The 16,309-nt window shown below is 39.6% G+C and overlaps 4 protein-coding genes across 4 annotated transcripts; 1 reads left to right on the forward strand and 3 right to left on the reverse strand.

The window, feature by feature from the left end:
• Positions 1 to 111: 111 nt before the first annotated feature.
• Positions 112 to 1,254, forward strand: LOC146616047 (general transcription factor II-I repeat domain-containing protein 2A-like). Its single transcript, XM_085374275.1, has one exon. The coding sequence runs from the start codon at positions 112 to 114 to the stop codon at positions 1,252 to 1,254; it is 1,143 nt and encodes a 380-aa protein (XP_085230401.1).
• A 465-nt stretch (positions 1,255 to 1,719) lies between these two features.
• Positions 1,720 to 4,402, reverse strand: LOC146616048 (G2/M phase-specific E3 ubiquitin-protein ligase-like). Its single transcript, XM_085374688.1, has 3 exons — positions 4,260 to 4,402; positions 2,450 to 2,664; positions 1,720 to 1,955 (listed from the first exon to the last, which is right to left on the reverse strand). Exons 1-3 carry the CDS (start codon positions 4,385 to 4,387, stop codon positions 1,720 to 1,722), a joined length of 579 nt encoding a protein of 192 aa, XP_085230814.1. The 5' UTR covers positions 4,388 to 4,402.
• A 358-nt stretch (positions 4,403 to 4,760) lies between these two features.
• On the reverse strand, positions 4,761 to 6,911 carry LOC146616049 (uncharacterized). Its single transcript, XM_085374276.1, has 6 exons — positions 6,746 to 6,911; positions 6,429 to 6,508; positions 6,193 to 6,248; positions 5,509 to 5,598; positions 5,102 to 5,412; positions 4,761 to 4,957 (listed from the first exon to the last, which is right to left on the reverse strand). Exons 1-6 carry the CDS (start codon positions 6,909 to 6,911, stop codon positions 4,761 to 4,763), a joined length of 900 nt encoding a protein of 299 aa, XP_085230402.1.
• A 3,461-nt stretch (positions 6,912 to 10,372) lies between these two features.
• On the reverse strand, positions 10,373 to 16,028 carry asb11 (ankyrin repeat and SOCS box containing 11). The gene is made up of 7 exons (XM_085374559.1): positions 15,932 to 16,028; positions 13,726 to 13,805; positions 13,517 to 13,624; positions 12,041 to 12,191; positions 11,825 to 11,959; positions 10,715 to 10,903; positions 10,373 to 10,497 (listed from the first exon to the last, which is right to left on the reverse strand). Exons 1-7 carry the CDS (start codon positions 16,026 to 16,028, stop codon positions 10,373 to 10,375), a joined length of 885 nt encoding a protein of 294 aa, XP_085230685.1.
• Between the last annotated feature and the right edge of the window lie 281 nt (positions 16,029 to 16,309).

The following is a 16,309-nucleotide window of genomic DNA, read 5'->3' on the forward strand; positions in this document are numbered from 1 at the left end:
TTGGCAATATTTGCACGGTCTGTTTCAAACGATTGTGTGATCAAAGAAGAACTCCTGGATATTGTGCCATTAAAAGACAGAACCCGTGGCATAGATGTGAAAGAAACCATGATGGCTGCATTTGAAAAAGCAAATCTGCCCATAACGAAATTAACTGCAATAGCCACGGATGGAGCACCAGCCATGATGGGATCTGTGAACGGGCTTGTGGGGCTGTGCAAAGCTGACCAAACTATTCCTGACTTTTGGAATTTCCACTGCATCATCCACATGGAGCAACTCGTGTCTAAATCATTGAATTTAGATAACGTCATGAAGCCTGTGATGGAAATCGTCAACTATATCCGCACACATGCGCTTAACCACAGGCAATTCAAGAATCTCATCGCTGAGCTGGACCAAGGGCTTCCAGGTGACCTGCCGCTGCACTGCACTGTGAGGTGGCTGTCAAAAGGCCAGGTACTCTCTCGCTTCTTTGAGCTTTTGGATGCCGTGAAACTGTTTATGGAAAAGAAGGACAAGGACTATCCCGAGCTCTCGGACCTCAAGTGGATTATGGATCTGGCCTTTTTGGTCGACATGCTGTGTCACTTGGACAGACTGAACCTGACCCTGCAGGGTAAGTTAAAAATGCTCCCTGACCTAGTGCAAAGTGTGTTTGCGTTTGTCAACAAACTGAAGCTGTTCAAGACACATATTCAAAAGGGAGATTTAACGCATTTTCCCACTCTGCTAAAAGCCAGCGGGCAAGTCGCCAGTGCTGCCCTGAGTAAGCAAAGAGCCAGATATGCAACGCTGATTGAAAACTTGCACGAAAGCTTCGTGACCCGGTTCCATGATCTACAATTGAAAAGGCCACAGATTACGTTCCTCGTCGACCCATTTAATGCAGAGACCGGCTGTTTGAAAGTCCCGCTAGTCACAGATGAAGCTGCGGCTGAGTTGGAGATGATCGATCTTTGTGAAGAGGACCAATTGAAACCTGCTTTAAGGGAAGGGACCATTGAGTTCTGGAAAAGTGTGCCAATGGAAAAATACCCCAATGTCAAACGGGCTGCGCTTAAGATACTGTCAATGTTTGGGTCAACATACGTCTGCGAGTCTGTGTTTTCTACCCTAAAACATGTGAAATCAAAGCATCGATCTGTTCTGACTGACACACATGTGAAAGAATTGCTTCGAGTGACAACAACGGAATACAAGCCAGATTTAAAGAGGATTGTTCAAGGCAAGGAATGCCAGAAGTCCCACTAAACAACATGCATTATAAAAGTAAATGCTATTGTAGATTATTATATTTTTGTTTGTGGACTTGGTTGAACTGAGAGTTTGTGTGTGTGAGACAGTGCACACAATGTTCATTGTTGAAAATGACTGGCCTGTGGTTTTAGTACTGTAGGAGTCCATTTCTGTCATTATCATGTTGGTGTGTGACATTTACAATAAATCTGGCTGAGCAGAGATGTGTGTGTGTGTGTGTGTGTGTGTGTGTGTGTGTGTGTGTGTGAGAGAGAGAGAGAGAGGGAGGAAAGGATGGGTGATGTTCATGTGTGCCCATGCGTATGATGTGGCTCTTTGCGGTAACACAGTAAAAAAAAAGTGGCTCTTGGTCTCTGACTGGTTGGCCACCCCTGCTTTAAACAAACCTTTTTGTATAAGAACAAAAACACAGTTGAAATGAGGATTATATTACAGTGTGAGGATCAAACTGTAAGTCGATCAATACAGACCAAAACCAGGAGAGTTTAATATTCCAAAGTCCATATCATCCTGGAACTGCTTATATGACTGAGCCATTGGTATCACAATGGTGTTTGCACATGTTTTCCCAATTGGGAAACGTGATGCATCACCAAACAGCAATCTTGGTCTTGGTTCCATTCCAGCTGGTGGAATGCTGTTTAGGCCCGTGGCAAACATCAGGATGTCTTGTAGGGAGACTGCTGTTTTGGTATCTATAATTAAATAGAATGTAGCTAAAGATAATTCTTTATTTTATAATAATTCCAAATACAAAGCAGAATATCAGAAACTTGGATCCTCAAATGTTCCAAAGTGTTATGTTTTTACTGTTTTTCCAAGATTAATAGCACAAACACCCATACCAGTTCAATATAAAAAAATATATAAAACAGCAGCTCTGTGGTGACTTACTATTGCGGTACAATTTTTCCATTTTAAACAGAAACTGTAAAGGTGATAATTTGACTCTGTTATTATTGTTTTGTTCATGCTAGGTAGCTCCCCAATAGCCACTGCTGGCAGCACATTCATCCCCCAAGGGATGAGATTCAACTGCTAAAAGACAAAAAAAGTGCTTCTGTTCTATAGCAGAAATATCACCTGACAGTTTAAACTTAAAAAATATATATCATAAAAGTAATATTCATGAAAGAGCTGCTTTATTGGTTTTCACTGATCGTAGAAATTTGTTTTGTATTAAACAAACCTTCAGCGTCTATCAGATAGTCTCGCCAGAATCCAAGCACCCTGGTTTCTTCCTGCCGTCTTGAACTGCCAGGTTCGCTCAGGACCACAGCAAACATGTCCTCTAAAAAATCTGATGTCAGCGGCTCTGGTCTTGAGCACATGAAGGGTTGGAACAACAAAGGATGCTGCTGCAGGGCATGGATTACACCAAGTGTTGCGAGGCCATCCTTAAATCTATAAGGGGAAAATTGTCATCAGCACTACAATAAAAAAATGAAAAACACTTTTTGAATGTTTTATTTTAATTATTCCGAAAGCACAATGAATTTTACAGACTTTGTTGCGACTTTCATCCGTAAATAAAGCCGCGGCCGGCTGAGTTGGTTGTGTCCCTGTGACGCGCCTCCAATAATCCATAATGAGTCGAACTTGTACTTTGCGCATTTATTTTAAGAACAAAACAAGAACAAACATTTGCGCTTTCAATCAATTTCCAACTAGCGCATGGATTAACTGGTGTGCCAAAAAATGACGGTCAACAGAAAAGTTTGCCCACAAACCACTCACCCAACACACCTGCTGCGAACACCGACATCAGGTAAATAGACTGTGACCACACCCACATACCATCACCTGAGACGCAGGTAAAGCTATACACCTGTGCCACCAAAACAAAAAAGGAAAAACATAAACATTGACTTTGGCTCTTACAGACTTTATTGATCCTAGGGGGAAATTAGATCTCAGCATTTAACCCATCACCCTTGGGGTGAGCAGTGAGTTAGTGCTGGCTGTCTTACTCAAGGACACACCTGGTGTGTGGGCTCTCATCGAACGTGCTACCTTCTGAATCCCAGTCTGATGTTTTATCCATTGCTCCACCATGCCACCTTCCGAATTTATATTTTACCATCTGCATTTCTATTCATCAGCAAGTGAATGTTGGAAACTGGAGCTTAAGTTACTTCAGCCACAATGTTGCAAATGCATTTTCAGTCAGTACAGTACTGTAACGATGGTTAAGTGTTACTGGACAGTGACATGTTGGTTTTCTCTGCACACTGTTGTTGTTCCTTTAAGATTCATGTTTGGTTGGGCTGCAGGAAGTAGTGAGGGTGGTGTACAGGAAGGGGTGGGGTGACCTGGTTGTTCTGTGTGTGTGCCAGGCTGAAGAGAGGTGTAGTTCGAGAGCGCTTCCCCCTGAGTTAACAACCCGCTGGCTTATGTGCCGAATAAACGGACAAACTGAGACCCCAACCGTCTGGTTCTTGTGAACGTTACAGTACGGTTTATTCTCAATAAAATCAATAATGTAAAAGATCAAACCACCTGCAAAAATCAAATTTGCACTGCATTTTTTTAAAGTACCTGCCTAAACATGGTCACTGGCTGAACTTGTGTTTGCAGCTTTATCCAGTTTTATGTGGGGACTGATAAGTAACAAGAATTCTAATAGAATAAGTGTTTAAAAGTTTGAAATTTGATCTCTGTCCTCGCAGCTTCACATGATTTTTTCCATACTGAGTAAAGCACATGCATGATAACTCAAAAACTTTTTGCAAACATTAGGCTCAAAGTATAATTAGCCATGGAAACTATAAGTAAAAAGGGAAGATGCAAAACTGTAAAATTAAGCAGAAACATACATATTATTCGGAAAAAAAATTGGTCAAAAGAATAGGCGGCTTCTGTAGCTGTGGTTTGTTATCAATTCATTATAGTGTTGCTTATGGTTTAAAAAACAATTTTGTTAAAAAACTATTATTAAAATACTGTAGCTACATTGCCCCATTATTTAGTATCAGTCCAAATACTTACAAATATGTTACCTTTGGATTGAGAAGTGGTTGCGGTATATGATGTACCACTTAAGGTAGTCCTTAATGATGTTGCCTTTACCATCTAAAGAGTCCGGAAATACATAGCAGCCAGCTGTCTGCAATAAGCTGCAATGCATTTCAATGCACCCATGGAGTTCCTTCAGCGTTGCAGCATTGGATATCTAGTGTTTACATAATAAAAAAAAGAAAATTGCAGTATCACAAGGTTGTTGTCCATGACGTTCACATCAAAATCATTTTAAATATAATTACTAGTGCACTTCAATGTTTGGTCTATATTTTAAAGCATGTTATTCTGGTATTGTTTTCTACTCCTCTACTTAAAGTCAAACATTTATCTTTGTTCATAATTAACAAACATTGGTACACTTAGCATGTTGATTAAAATTACAACTACTATGGAGCACAGCGTTACAGTCCAATGTGCAATTAACACATCAAGCTTTGTGATAACAAAGGAAATTGTAGTTTTACAATCGAATATTTAAATCAACATACTTCCAACAGAAAAGCTTTTGTAGCTTCATCAGTTACATCTTCAATCGTGACCTCCACCACATCAGACTTTGTTGTCCCAATCAGATGCTGGTAGAGTGTCTTGGAGAGGAAGGCAGGCCCTGGACCACCATGTACCAATGATGTGGCAATCATTCTGCCAGTAAGGAAATATTCATCCTCTCTTGCAGCTGGTAATGGATTTATTTAGTTAGTTATGCTAAAATAATGCTTTAAATTATATGCCTTTTTATTTTAATAAAAAATTAATCATCCAAGCTTAACTTCAGAATGTATTAATTTAATTTTATAGTCAGATGGTATAAATTTCTCACCAGCGCTGTCAAATGTAAGAAATTTGCTGTCCTCAGGTCCATCAAAGATTCGTCGCGATCTAAGGCATTTCATTAATAATGTCAAAAATTCACGTTTAGGACCACCATTATCCATTCCATCTTCACGCTGTCCTGCATCATCGCTGAACTTCACAAGTATATCATCAGTTGGGTTGTAAGACACACGTCTAAAGCCCCGAGATGCTCCATCCCAAACATTTGCCCTGTTTATATTAAATCTGCTGACAGATGTTTTTATTGTCTTAGACGCCAGCTCTTCGAGTACTTCTGCAGCAGACAGGCCATTTGTACTAGAACATAAAAAAATTATTAAATATCACATAAAATGAGGATGTTATTACTCACTTTTATCATATTTACATTCTCACATTTAAATGTATACTTACCTTTGTGTTTCACTCTCATCCTTTTCGATGAGAACTTCTTTGTCTGAGTCACTATCAATTACAATCGGTGCATAAACACTTGTGTATGTGCTGCAATGAAAAACATTTAGTGGGCAAAGTAGAACATTTCTTAAAATCTAAAGTTAACTAATATTTTATTGGTCTAGTGCAGTGGTTCTTAACCTGGGTTCGATCGAACCCTAGGGGTTCGGTGAGTCGGTCTCAGGGGTTCGGCAGAGCCTCCACCATGACATGCACGGCTCATTTTGTGCACCAATAAAAACATATCTATGTCTTGAATTTGAATTTATTTTTTTTTTCACTAAAGAGGGGTTCAGTGAATGCGCATCTGAAACTGGTGGGGTTCGGTACCTCCAACAAGGTTAAGAACCACTGGTCTAGTGTGTCAATACACAAATTTCTGTGTCCAAAACATACCTGTAGCAGGGACCTTGAGTCTAAATATCAAAAATATATGAACAGTTAATATAATTTATGTTTGTAGCCTGTATGATAATTATTAATGACATTTTTCAGAGTCTTACTTCAGAAGAAGTTTGCAAGTTTGACCCCCTGTAAAGAATTTAAATTATTTCAGAATTTACAATATAATACACAAGAATGTATTTTGGCTCCACCCTATTCACGGTCGCCGCACTGTATTCTCCACAATACAAAACTTACCTATTTCTTGAAGGTGCTCTTTCCGGCGTGCTGTGATTATCTGGAAAATCCCATACCTGATAAGTAGTAAAATAAGATTAACAGCACTTTTTAAAACTTTAAACTTTTCTTGATTATATTGGTGTATACAAACACACACACACACACACACACCCACCCACCCACACACACACACACACACACACACACACACACACACACACACAAAACACCGTTAAAAAAAAAAAAAGACTAACCACAGTGTCCGACAGTGGGCTTTCTACTACTTTTACTTGAACTTCATTGTCCTCTTCAGATTCACACTCTGTGTTGCAATCTGCAAATATTCAATGATTCAAAAAATACAGTCTAATTTAAATATATGTATGTATTGAAAGGTATATCTAACAATTAGCAAACATATACAACACTTTGGCTATGCAGCACAAATTAAATATATTTAAAATCTGTGGCAAAATCATGTCACTCTCTGATTAACATTTTTTGGAAAAATCTTGAATTATTTTTAATATCTAAACTTTATGATTGTCACTGCTTTATCAAAATCACTTACCAGTATTAAAGAAGTCATCATGGTTACAAATGTAGAGAGTTACTCTTTGATAGGCCTTCCCTATGGCATCCTTGTATTTTTGGATGGTGAAAGGGGTGTTGGTTCCAGGAATTGTGCTAACTTCCCTTGCATCAGGGTATAGCAGTACATAGGGTCCATCGGCCATGGCCTGGTTAAAGTCCTTATGTTTTTTCACGCTGGCAGACAAGATTTGCTCAGTTGACCAGTGAGAATGAACATTAACCGGAAGTGACTTTCCTCGAACAGGTCTTATACCATCACTGGTCCTTCTCATGATGCCAATCTGTATCTAGAAATGAGATTAACAATAACATGTTTTTACATCTTTGTTCCTACATGGTCTTCCATTTTATTTCTGATCTGTAGTTGTGCTCCAGCTGTGCTATGACTCAAAAGACAACATTAGCGACTAAATATAGTTTTAACAGGGGGCATATATTATTGAAGGACTGTTGACCAAAGGCTGACAATTAAGAAATTCAGATCAGGTTAAAAATTGTAAGCCCTGTATCAGTGGTGAACTACAACCCCCAAGAGCGGCAACTAGATCGTTTCTAGTTTCTTCGACGTTCCCCGAGCAACACTAATGTCCAAGGTTGTGATTAGCTGAACACACCATATACAGGCAATGAACAGCAATCAGCCTGAAAGTAAATTAAACAGAGATAGTACGGGGGGGTCCATAGCTGTAGAGGACATAGTTAGCCACCCTTGCAATATATACAGTTCCTTTCATATGCATATGGAAGTTTACAGTGATGCCTTGGCAGTGCTAAAGGTAATTTGGATTTTGTATTAGCAACAAAAGTGGTCAACTTCCACGTTCAAGTTTATGACATACCTTCACTGGTTTCTGTTCCTTCTGTTCCTGGTGTTTCTTTGAAAAAAATGCCTTTCTTTCCCTTTCTTTCACATCCCGAAATTTTATGAATGACTCCACTAATGATTTCCCAGCTATAAACAGAAAAAAAAGTTATAATTTTAGGGAAGGGACAGTTAACAAGATTTATTTAATACAAATATGTTTTTTACCCTGTGTAGACTGTATAGTTGTGCCAGTCAGGATGCTGGAACTGGTAGATGGAAGAGCTGCTGCCTCTTCACTAAGGGCAGGATTTCTCGACACAGTGCTGGTGATGTCCTTTAAAAACTTGATGTTTTTACCACATAGATTACAAAAGGCAGGACTGTCTGCCAAGAGGTGTCCACAGAAGGGACAGTACATCTGTAAAAATGACCCCATCAAATGTTTTACAAAATTAAGATTCACTACAACCCACAGAAAATACAAGTATTTCACATCTTACATTAAGACTCCTGAATGCACAGGAGATTACATATTTTATCTTAACTTTCATTATATATATGTATATAAAGTGCACAGCATGCTACTTTGGATGTTTAGCAAAGGACAGAAATCGCTAAAACATTACGTTTTCATACTTTTATCCATTTTTTAAAACCAGTTGTCTATGAGCAAAGCATAAACCAAGCGTTCATATTAATAAAAACAAACAATCAAACTAACAACAGTTTGCACATTACCTTTATTATGAGGCGTGGTGACTATCCTTGATGGTGTTTTCCGCTGGTATCCATCTCCCTGTGTTTTCAACAAAATTGCCGTTTATTTTGCAAATCTAGCTCAACACTGCCCCTAGCTTCCTGGAGCACTTCCGTTGTGTTTTGTATTTTGCATGTGTTTTGTATTTTGCATGTGTTTTCTCTTTTGCATGTGTTTTGTATTTTGTAAGTGTTTTGTATTTTGCAAGTGTTTTGTATTTTGCATGTGTTTTGTCTTTTGCATGTGTTTTGTCTTTTGCATGTGTTTTGTATTTTGCATGTGCTTTGGATTTTGCATGTGTTTTGTATTTTGCATGTGTTTTGTATTTTGCATGTGCTTTGGATTTTGTATGTGTTTTGTATTTTGCATGTGTTTTGTCTTTTGCATGTGTTTTGTATTTTGCATGTGTTTTGGATTTTGCATGTGTTTTGTATTTTGTATGTGTTTTGTATTTTGTAAGTGTTTTGTATTTTGCAAGTGTTTTGTATTTTGCATGTGCTATGGGTTTTGCATGTGTTTTGTATTTTGCATGTGCTTTGGATTTTGCATGTGTTTTGTATTTTGTACGTGCTTTGTCTCTAGGGGCCACCGTACTGCAGCATATCTGAGTATTGTTGTCCAAGATAAGGACAATGCCAGACAGTACCTCCCAGCCACTCCATGAGGTCCAGTCACAGGAGCACAGTCAGTGAAAGACTTGGATTACCCTAAATGCACCACTGACCGACAAAGGAAATCATTTCTGCCTGTGGCTAACTTGCAGTACAATTCCTCCATCTAAAGCACACAAATACACACCGCAGCACATCCTCTACAGAAGAAATAAAGCCAACATGATATGAAGCACCTCAACTTCAACTATTTAATTATGTGTAATATACTGGAAAATGTATAACTACAGTGTTTTGTGTTTATTCGGGCTATTTTGTAACCTTGTAATATATTGTATTATTTGATTTAGTTCAGTTAGTTACTGTCCTAATGCTCCATATCACAAAGCTCAGATCATCTCAGACTAGTTTTTTGAACATGACAACAGGTTCACTGTGACCAAACAGTTTCTACAGTCACCAGATCGCAATCCAGCAGAGCACCTATGGGATGTGGTGTAACGCAAGACTTATGTCATGGATGCGCAGTCGAAGCATCAGCAGCAGCTGTGTGATGCTGTCATATCAACACTGACCAAACTGTATGAGGAATGTTTCAGGCGCCTTTTTGAATCAGCATCACGAAGAATTAAAGCAGTTATAAAGCATCCTGTGAGGTGCTCAGAAACCCTCAGTCTTACTCTGTGTGATGTCAGAGAGACGATGTGTGATGACCACCTCGGCCCGTGTACTAACGGCAATACGAAAGATTCCACAAATAAAAACACAGAAATGTGAACAAAACAGGCCACATTCAAAGTTTACAAAACCATTAGAAACATTTATGAGAAAAAGAATTTTAACATAAGATGTTTTTTGTTTTTTTCCAAAACTTGCCACCTGCATTACCCAGAATGCAACTCTCTAACATTAGTGGTGTGAATTCTCCTGTGTTGTACTCATAGGCACACAGTCTGTGGTTGCTACAAAAAGGTCTGATCTGCAGTTTTCACCCCCAGCTGATGCTTATTCAAATGACATCCACAAAGCTTCCTGTGGAGCTAGTTTTTATACAACTTATTTTTAATATATGCACAAGTACTCCCAAACATAAAAGACTTTGATGTGTAAAATTGGCGATGTTCAACTTTAAAAACACTTTGGAATCATGTAAAATTCATGAGCGCTGAAAAGAAAGTACAAAAATACAAAAACCTGATACATTAAAGTCCCTGCAGGATGAACAGAGCTTATCCTGAAGCGTCCCTCCCTTGTATCCAAAAGATTTCATTGAGCAGTTCTCAGAAAGCTGTTATTATAATACTAAAAGCATCTGAATTATGAAGCTATGGATGAAAACTCTCTGAATGTGGACGCCTTTTATCCTTTCTTCTTGAATGGCGAAGCAAAAAAAAGAAAAAAAAAAAAAAAGCAAAGGACGGCAGAGATGTGTCATTGGTAGAGGAGGAAGTCCTTGATACTGTGAGGGACAAAGAGGCTCGAGGCCCTGTGCAGACGACTCTTTCCGAGACTTCGACGAATACGTAAGCGACAGAGCTGAGACAGAGAGCAGGGACCTGGGAACAGGAGGCAGATCACAGCTGTTAATAAAAGGAAGTGAGGGTCCTCTATGTAAGTGCAAAAAGGTCAAAGGTCAAGGTCAAAGTTATTTATATAGGACATTTCCACACAGACGATGCTGCACAAAGTGCTTAACAATATAAAAATACCATTAAAAAGAAACAATGTAAAACAATAATAACAATATGAAATAATGACAGGACAATAACACACCTCTGCTCAGCAGTGCAGCTCTCACTGAGCTGTTTGGCTTCGACAGATCAAGAGGAGTCTTCGCCTCGGCGTTCCTGCGACACCCATCAGCTCCAAAGTCCAGGAGAAGATGCACAACGTCAGCTCCTCCCCCCAAAACTGCAGCATGCAGAGGACTGTCCGGCCCGCATCCGATCTGAACATCTGCTCCTGCTCAAACATGCAAACAGAGTTCAACACATAACAGCACGCAAATCACACAATTCTGATTAAAACCCATCCGTGTGTTGTAAGTGATTTATTGTTAAAGCAGCACGTCGTTATATATTAGCTACTAATAAAAAAGTTTTCAAAAATAAATCCAAAGCACAGCTCTGAATAGTTTTGAGACTGGCTGTTACGTCTGACAGGTTGGATTGATTAGAAAAGCTTTTAAACGTGTGCTGATGTGAACTGTGACACCGAGTTTCTGCTTCGATGGAAAGCGATAGAGAGAAACTGCAGAGCGTGCCACTAAAAGTAACTCAGAGCCCAGCAGAAACAAAAAATGTCAGCTGTATTTAAATATTATATGGCTGGAACGAACGGTTCTGTCCTGTTGGTTCACCTTTGCTCGGCGATTATCGTTTCAAACGTGCAAAATCCAAGACAGACGTGTTAAATGTCAACTGACACCTTCAGTTGCCTCGGTTTGTCTGATAAGCAGAGCCAAACTCGAAGATATGCAGTCTAGTTTCAGCATTTAAGTCCCAAAGATGAAAGGCGGCACAGAAGAAAAGCTTCACAACTAAGTTATGTCAAAGGAAGAAATCCTCTCGTTTGAGAAAACACTAAATGAAATAATTAACTAATCATTGCACCTCTGACTCAGTTTAAGAATCAAGAAGTTGTTTTTTTTAAATCTGATTCTTTCTTTCTTTTACAACTGTATACAGCGAATAAAAGAGCTGTTACTGTGTTTGCTGAAACAACTGTTTGATAGACTGGTTTGTGTAATTAAAAGAGTGGAGTTTTTCATTAAAAAAAACTTCAGACTATTATACAGACTGGGCCTTGAAGTGCCTTAATTTTCATGACTGAAACAAACAAAAAGCAAAGGTGTGACTGGTGATTATTCCTGACTTATATTACCTGAATACAGCAGCACCTCTACGCAGGCTGCAGCCCGGGCCATGCAGGCAGAGTAGAGTGGCGTCCCAACGTCAGGCAGCTCCAGATCAATCTGAGCTCCACGGGCCAGCAGCAGCTCCAGGCACTCTCTGTGATCTGGAGGAGAAGATGACAAATGCTGACATGTAGTCCACATTCATAACCAGAAATTTCTTGTAAATGGATACCTTTGTGTACCTTTCTTGGCAGCCTCATGGATTGGAGATGCCAGCTGGTAGGTGGTGTGGATGGAGGCACTGTGCTGCAGGATGAGCTTGAGGCAGGCAGCGCTCCCGCTGCTGCAGGAATTGAAGAGAGGTGTGGCGCCATCTGTTGACACTGCCATTGCCTTGAGAATGATGTTTGTGAGGAAATGCATCCAAAAGAACGGAGTGTACCTCATTTATTTATTCATGCATGTGACACAAACATACACAAATGCTCAAACAGAGCAAACACACGAGACAACCAACAACTGAAGGCCTCTTTGCATGCAGATTTCAGCTCTGACCTTTCTCCAGTAAAATCTAAACTCTTCAGCAACAACACCAGATGTGGTTTAAAACGTGTGAAAACAAAAATCTGTGTTAAAGAATCTGTGAGTTCGCAAATGAGCTCAGCTCTTTTTGAACTGCACAATTTCAGGCATCCTGTAGTGAAATTTACAGGAAAGTGAGTACGATGCTCAAACCAATCAAATCAAGCAACTGAGGTGCAGATTTTTTCAGCTGTAAATTAATTGGTTTACCAAAAGAACTGCATTAACTATTTAAAAATTACAGCCATTTTTATAACATCCATCCATCCATGAGGTTATTGGGGCACTTACACATAAGCCCTCACTAATATTCTGATTATTTAGCTGGACAAGCTAATATAATTTTAAATATAGGGGTTGTTTTTAATACATGAAGGCCTAAAGTCCATTTGCTGGGTTTGCTCTCTTGTGACACAAGCCAAAGTCTTTTATATCAACTTAACAATGATAAAACGAATTGTTAGATTCCCCCAACCCCCAGTGTTTTATTAGTGTATGTGAAGTTTAGGATTGAGTTTCAATCCATCAAATACTTTTCAAACCAAAAGTGAAGGGATCCACTTTCATGTATGATCAAAGCAATGAGACGGTACATAAATTCTTATCACTAAATACAAAATATCAGATAAAGTAATTCATCTTATGAGTGCAAAAATAATCTTTATTTGGAAAAAAAGACTTTAAATGCCTGCATTCCAACCCAAATGCTCTTAATTTAATATATTTTTTAAAAATGTAGCCTTTTCTGTAACCTCTTTAGGGTGCATCTGTACATAATTTCAAAGTTTTGAGGTTCTGAAACGTGTTTGAGACCATGCTAGCACAACAAAGGAGGGTTTACGATATGACGTTCTTATACTTCTGTGGGTTTTTCCTTTTGATGAAACCTTAATGCTAGACAAGTTAAACAGAATCATTTTCCAAGTCTTTGTTTGTCTAAGAAAGAAATACCAAGAGTGAGCGATGACCTAATTATCTCACGTCACATAAATCAAATGTATGCCTGGCCTCACATTTGTTTTGGGCAATAGCCAAATGATCTATAATCTCCATCAAGCATCAAGTTCAAAAAGGATAAGCAAAATAAAACTTGTGGGTTTCTTTGATGACAGAAAAATGTATCTGTTCCTTCTTACATTTGCTCCATTATCCAGAAGAAACTTGGCACAAGCGTAACGAGCCCCGAGGCAAGCCTCGTGGAGTGGCGTGACCCCGTCCATGGTGACTGTGTCAACATGGAAGCCCTGCAGGGAGAGATCAGAGGATTTTCATTTGACTTCTTTTCAAGAAGTCTTCGGGTTGTAGACTGTAAGTACTCGACGTACAAATCAAGATTTAAGATTACCTGAGCGATAAGGGCCCTGAGGTGGAGGAGTCTGCCCTGAAAGGCCGCTTCATGGAGCGGAGTTCTGTCAGACCAGAAGTCTGAGACACAGAGAATCAAATTAGTTATGTTTCCACATTCAGAAAGCACAAAGACCAAGACCACTGTAACCTCATCCACATACATACACACTTCTGGCAGGGCTGGACTGGGACAAAAAAAAAAAATCAGCCCAGGCATTTTGACTAGAGACCGGCCCACCAGGTATTATAGGAAAAACCATAAAGCCTTTGAATGAAAACAAACGTTGTTGTGACAGTGATGTACACAGTCTTGTTGGTATATATGTATCAATCTAATAAACTTAAACCTACACCATCCTCCTTATTCTGGTATTCTAAACAGTACTTAGCCGAAACCCAAAGACTGCTTGGTTGAGTTAACTTCCTGAACTATCTACAACATATGGTGGAAACCTGAAATTAAGACAGAGAAGACTAGAGGTGAGACATGACCATTACTGAATATTAAAAATAATAAATGACAGATTTAGTGATATTTTCATAAACTATTTATTTACCACATCAATAAACAGCATGGCAGGGCAAAATATTCTTTCTAACATGGCAACCTTTTAAAAGTGAAAGGAGACAGAAAGACAAGTGAGAAAGAATAAAACTTAACTGACTTTTTGATGGCATTTTACACAAAGTACTAGTACAGTATCTAGAAAATGTGGGAAAATATTGGCATCATGTACAGTACTTTCTTCTGAGGAAATTGTGTTGGGACCCTGAAAAAAAACTTACTGCGTACAATAATGGATTTCTATAAATTTGACATCAGATGAAAACTTTGGTTGTAAGATTCGGATAATTATTTGTTAAAAGCTAGAAATTTTAAATGAGAATAACAAAGAAAAGTATTTCTTTGTGCCCCCCTTTCCCTGTTAATGCCCTACCTGGCCCCATGGCAAAAGCCCCTGCACAGTTACCAGCTGTCAGCTACATAAAAAAAGGATCCTGGTGTTATTTGTCTCTCAGAAACAGTTCATAGCTTTCCTTCAACCCATTCATGTCACCTAAAAGGTAAACCTGTTGACAGCTCTGATGATTCAGTAAGGACATCTCCTGGTTTCATCTTCATGTTTCCCTCTCACCAGATAACCAAACCGACATCATGACCAGCAGCTTTTACTGCTGTGGCTCCAACAAACATCAGCTGATACTAGAAAGTAATATTAAATAAATTCTAACAACAGCTGATCAAGTTTAAAGGCGCTTCTGCTGTTTAACGCGACCCCCGCTAGTTTCCTCTTTCTGGCGCAAAGCGGGAGATAAACAAGCAAGAGAGAAAAGCAGATCAGCTGATCATTGATCAGTTTCATGATTGAAGTAGCAGCAGGAGAGAGAGGGAGGGGGAGAATGAGAGAAGAAGAGGCGGCTCTTTTTTTATTGTAGCTGAAGTATGGGACAAATCGCGTTTATTTTCAGCTCAATACAAAACATGTAATATTAACTCTGAATACCAGAGGATTCCGTTTTTTTACAGGACGGTAGGCAACTCTACTAACTAACCTTGAATAAAATAAAGTTCACTATCAGTAACATCATAGCACCCACCCAACTGTATAGAAACTCCGTCATGCTAGCTAGTACACAGTACGAGTTATCGTCACTGACTGTAAAAAGTTAGCACAACAAAAATAAACTGCACCTAAACTTGGTTTATATCTGACCCAGACAGACTGCAGGTCATAACTTCTTACCTGAAGCTCATTTCACCTGACAGCCGCCTTGGGTCTCTCCACCTCCGCCTCCCCTTCCCCCCATCCACCTGCTGGCTTCCACCACTTGCTAATTTTACTGAATCTGTGAAAGCTCCACCATAGCCACTACCAAACAATTGAGCTATTTTTACACGTCTGCCAGCATCTATCCAATCCGCCACCTGTCACTGTTTACACGGTTAGGGGGGAGAGACAACAACAACAAAACATCGGCCCATTTAAACCAAAAATTACCATCGGCCCACCTGGACTGCCTGGACTGATCCAGCTAGCCAGTCCAGCTATGACTTCTGGTTTCTCAACATGACCCCCAACCCTAAAATGCTAAACCGGTTTCATCCCAGATTTTATTGTCTACAGCAGCATCAGACTTCACATGGACAGCTTTTAGGCCTGGAAACACTGATGCAAAAAAAACCATACAAACATTAAACTCACCGGCCATCAGCGAGTTACACACCAACCCTCCGTAGATGGACAAAGGCCTCTCCCAAGGTTGCGACCACAGGGAAACGTCTGTTTGCACAGCAGCCATGGTGAAAACGAAACAGCAGCAGATTCCTTCACCTCCTTCACCCAGCCAGATACACAAACCTGAATCCGGCCTTCCTCACTCTCTTATCTGGGCCCTTGGTCACCTCCCCCACATTACCACCTTCCACCCACTCTCACCCCAGTGAATGGCCAGAGTTAACGGTATATGCATTACATTACAATAGCTGCTAGAATGATCATGAGGTGTCTTCAACAAAGCACTTAAAGACACACAGACCAGGACAAGCCCCATAAGACCCTTAAATATATTACTGCCACATG

This window comes from Diplotaxodon limnothrissa, linkage group LG16, assembly GCF_057381915.1.
Source record: "Diplotaxodon limnothrissa isolate DT_005_m linkage group LG16, D_limnothrissa_male_GT1.1, whole genome shotgun sequence".
In the NCBI taxonomy this organism is placed as follows: Eukaryota; Metazoa; Chordata; class Actinopteri; order Cichliformes; family Cichlidae; genus Diplotaxodon; species Diplotaxodon limnothrissa.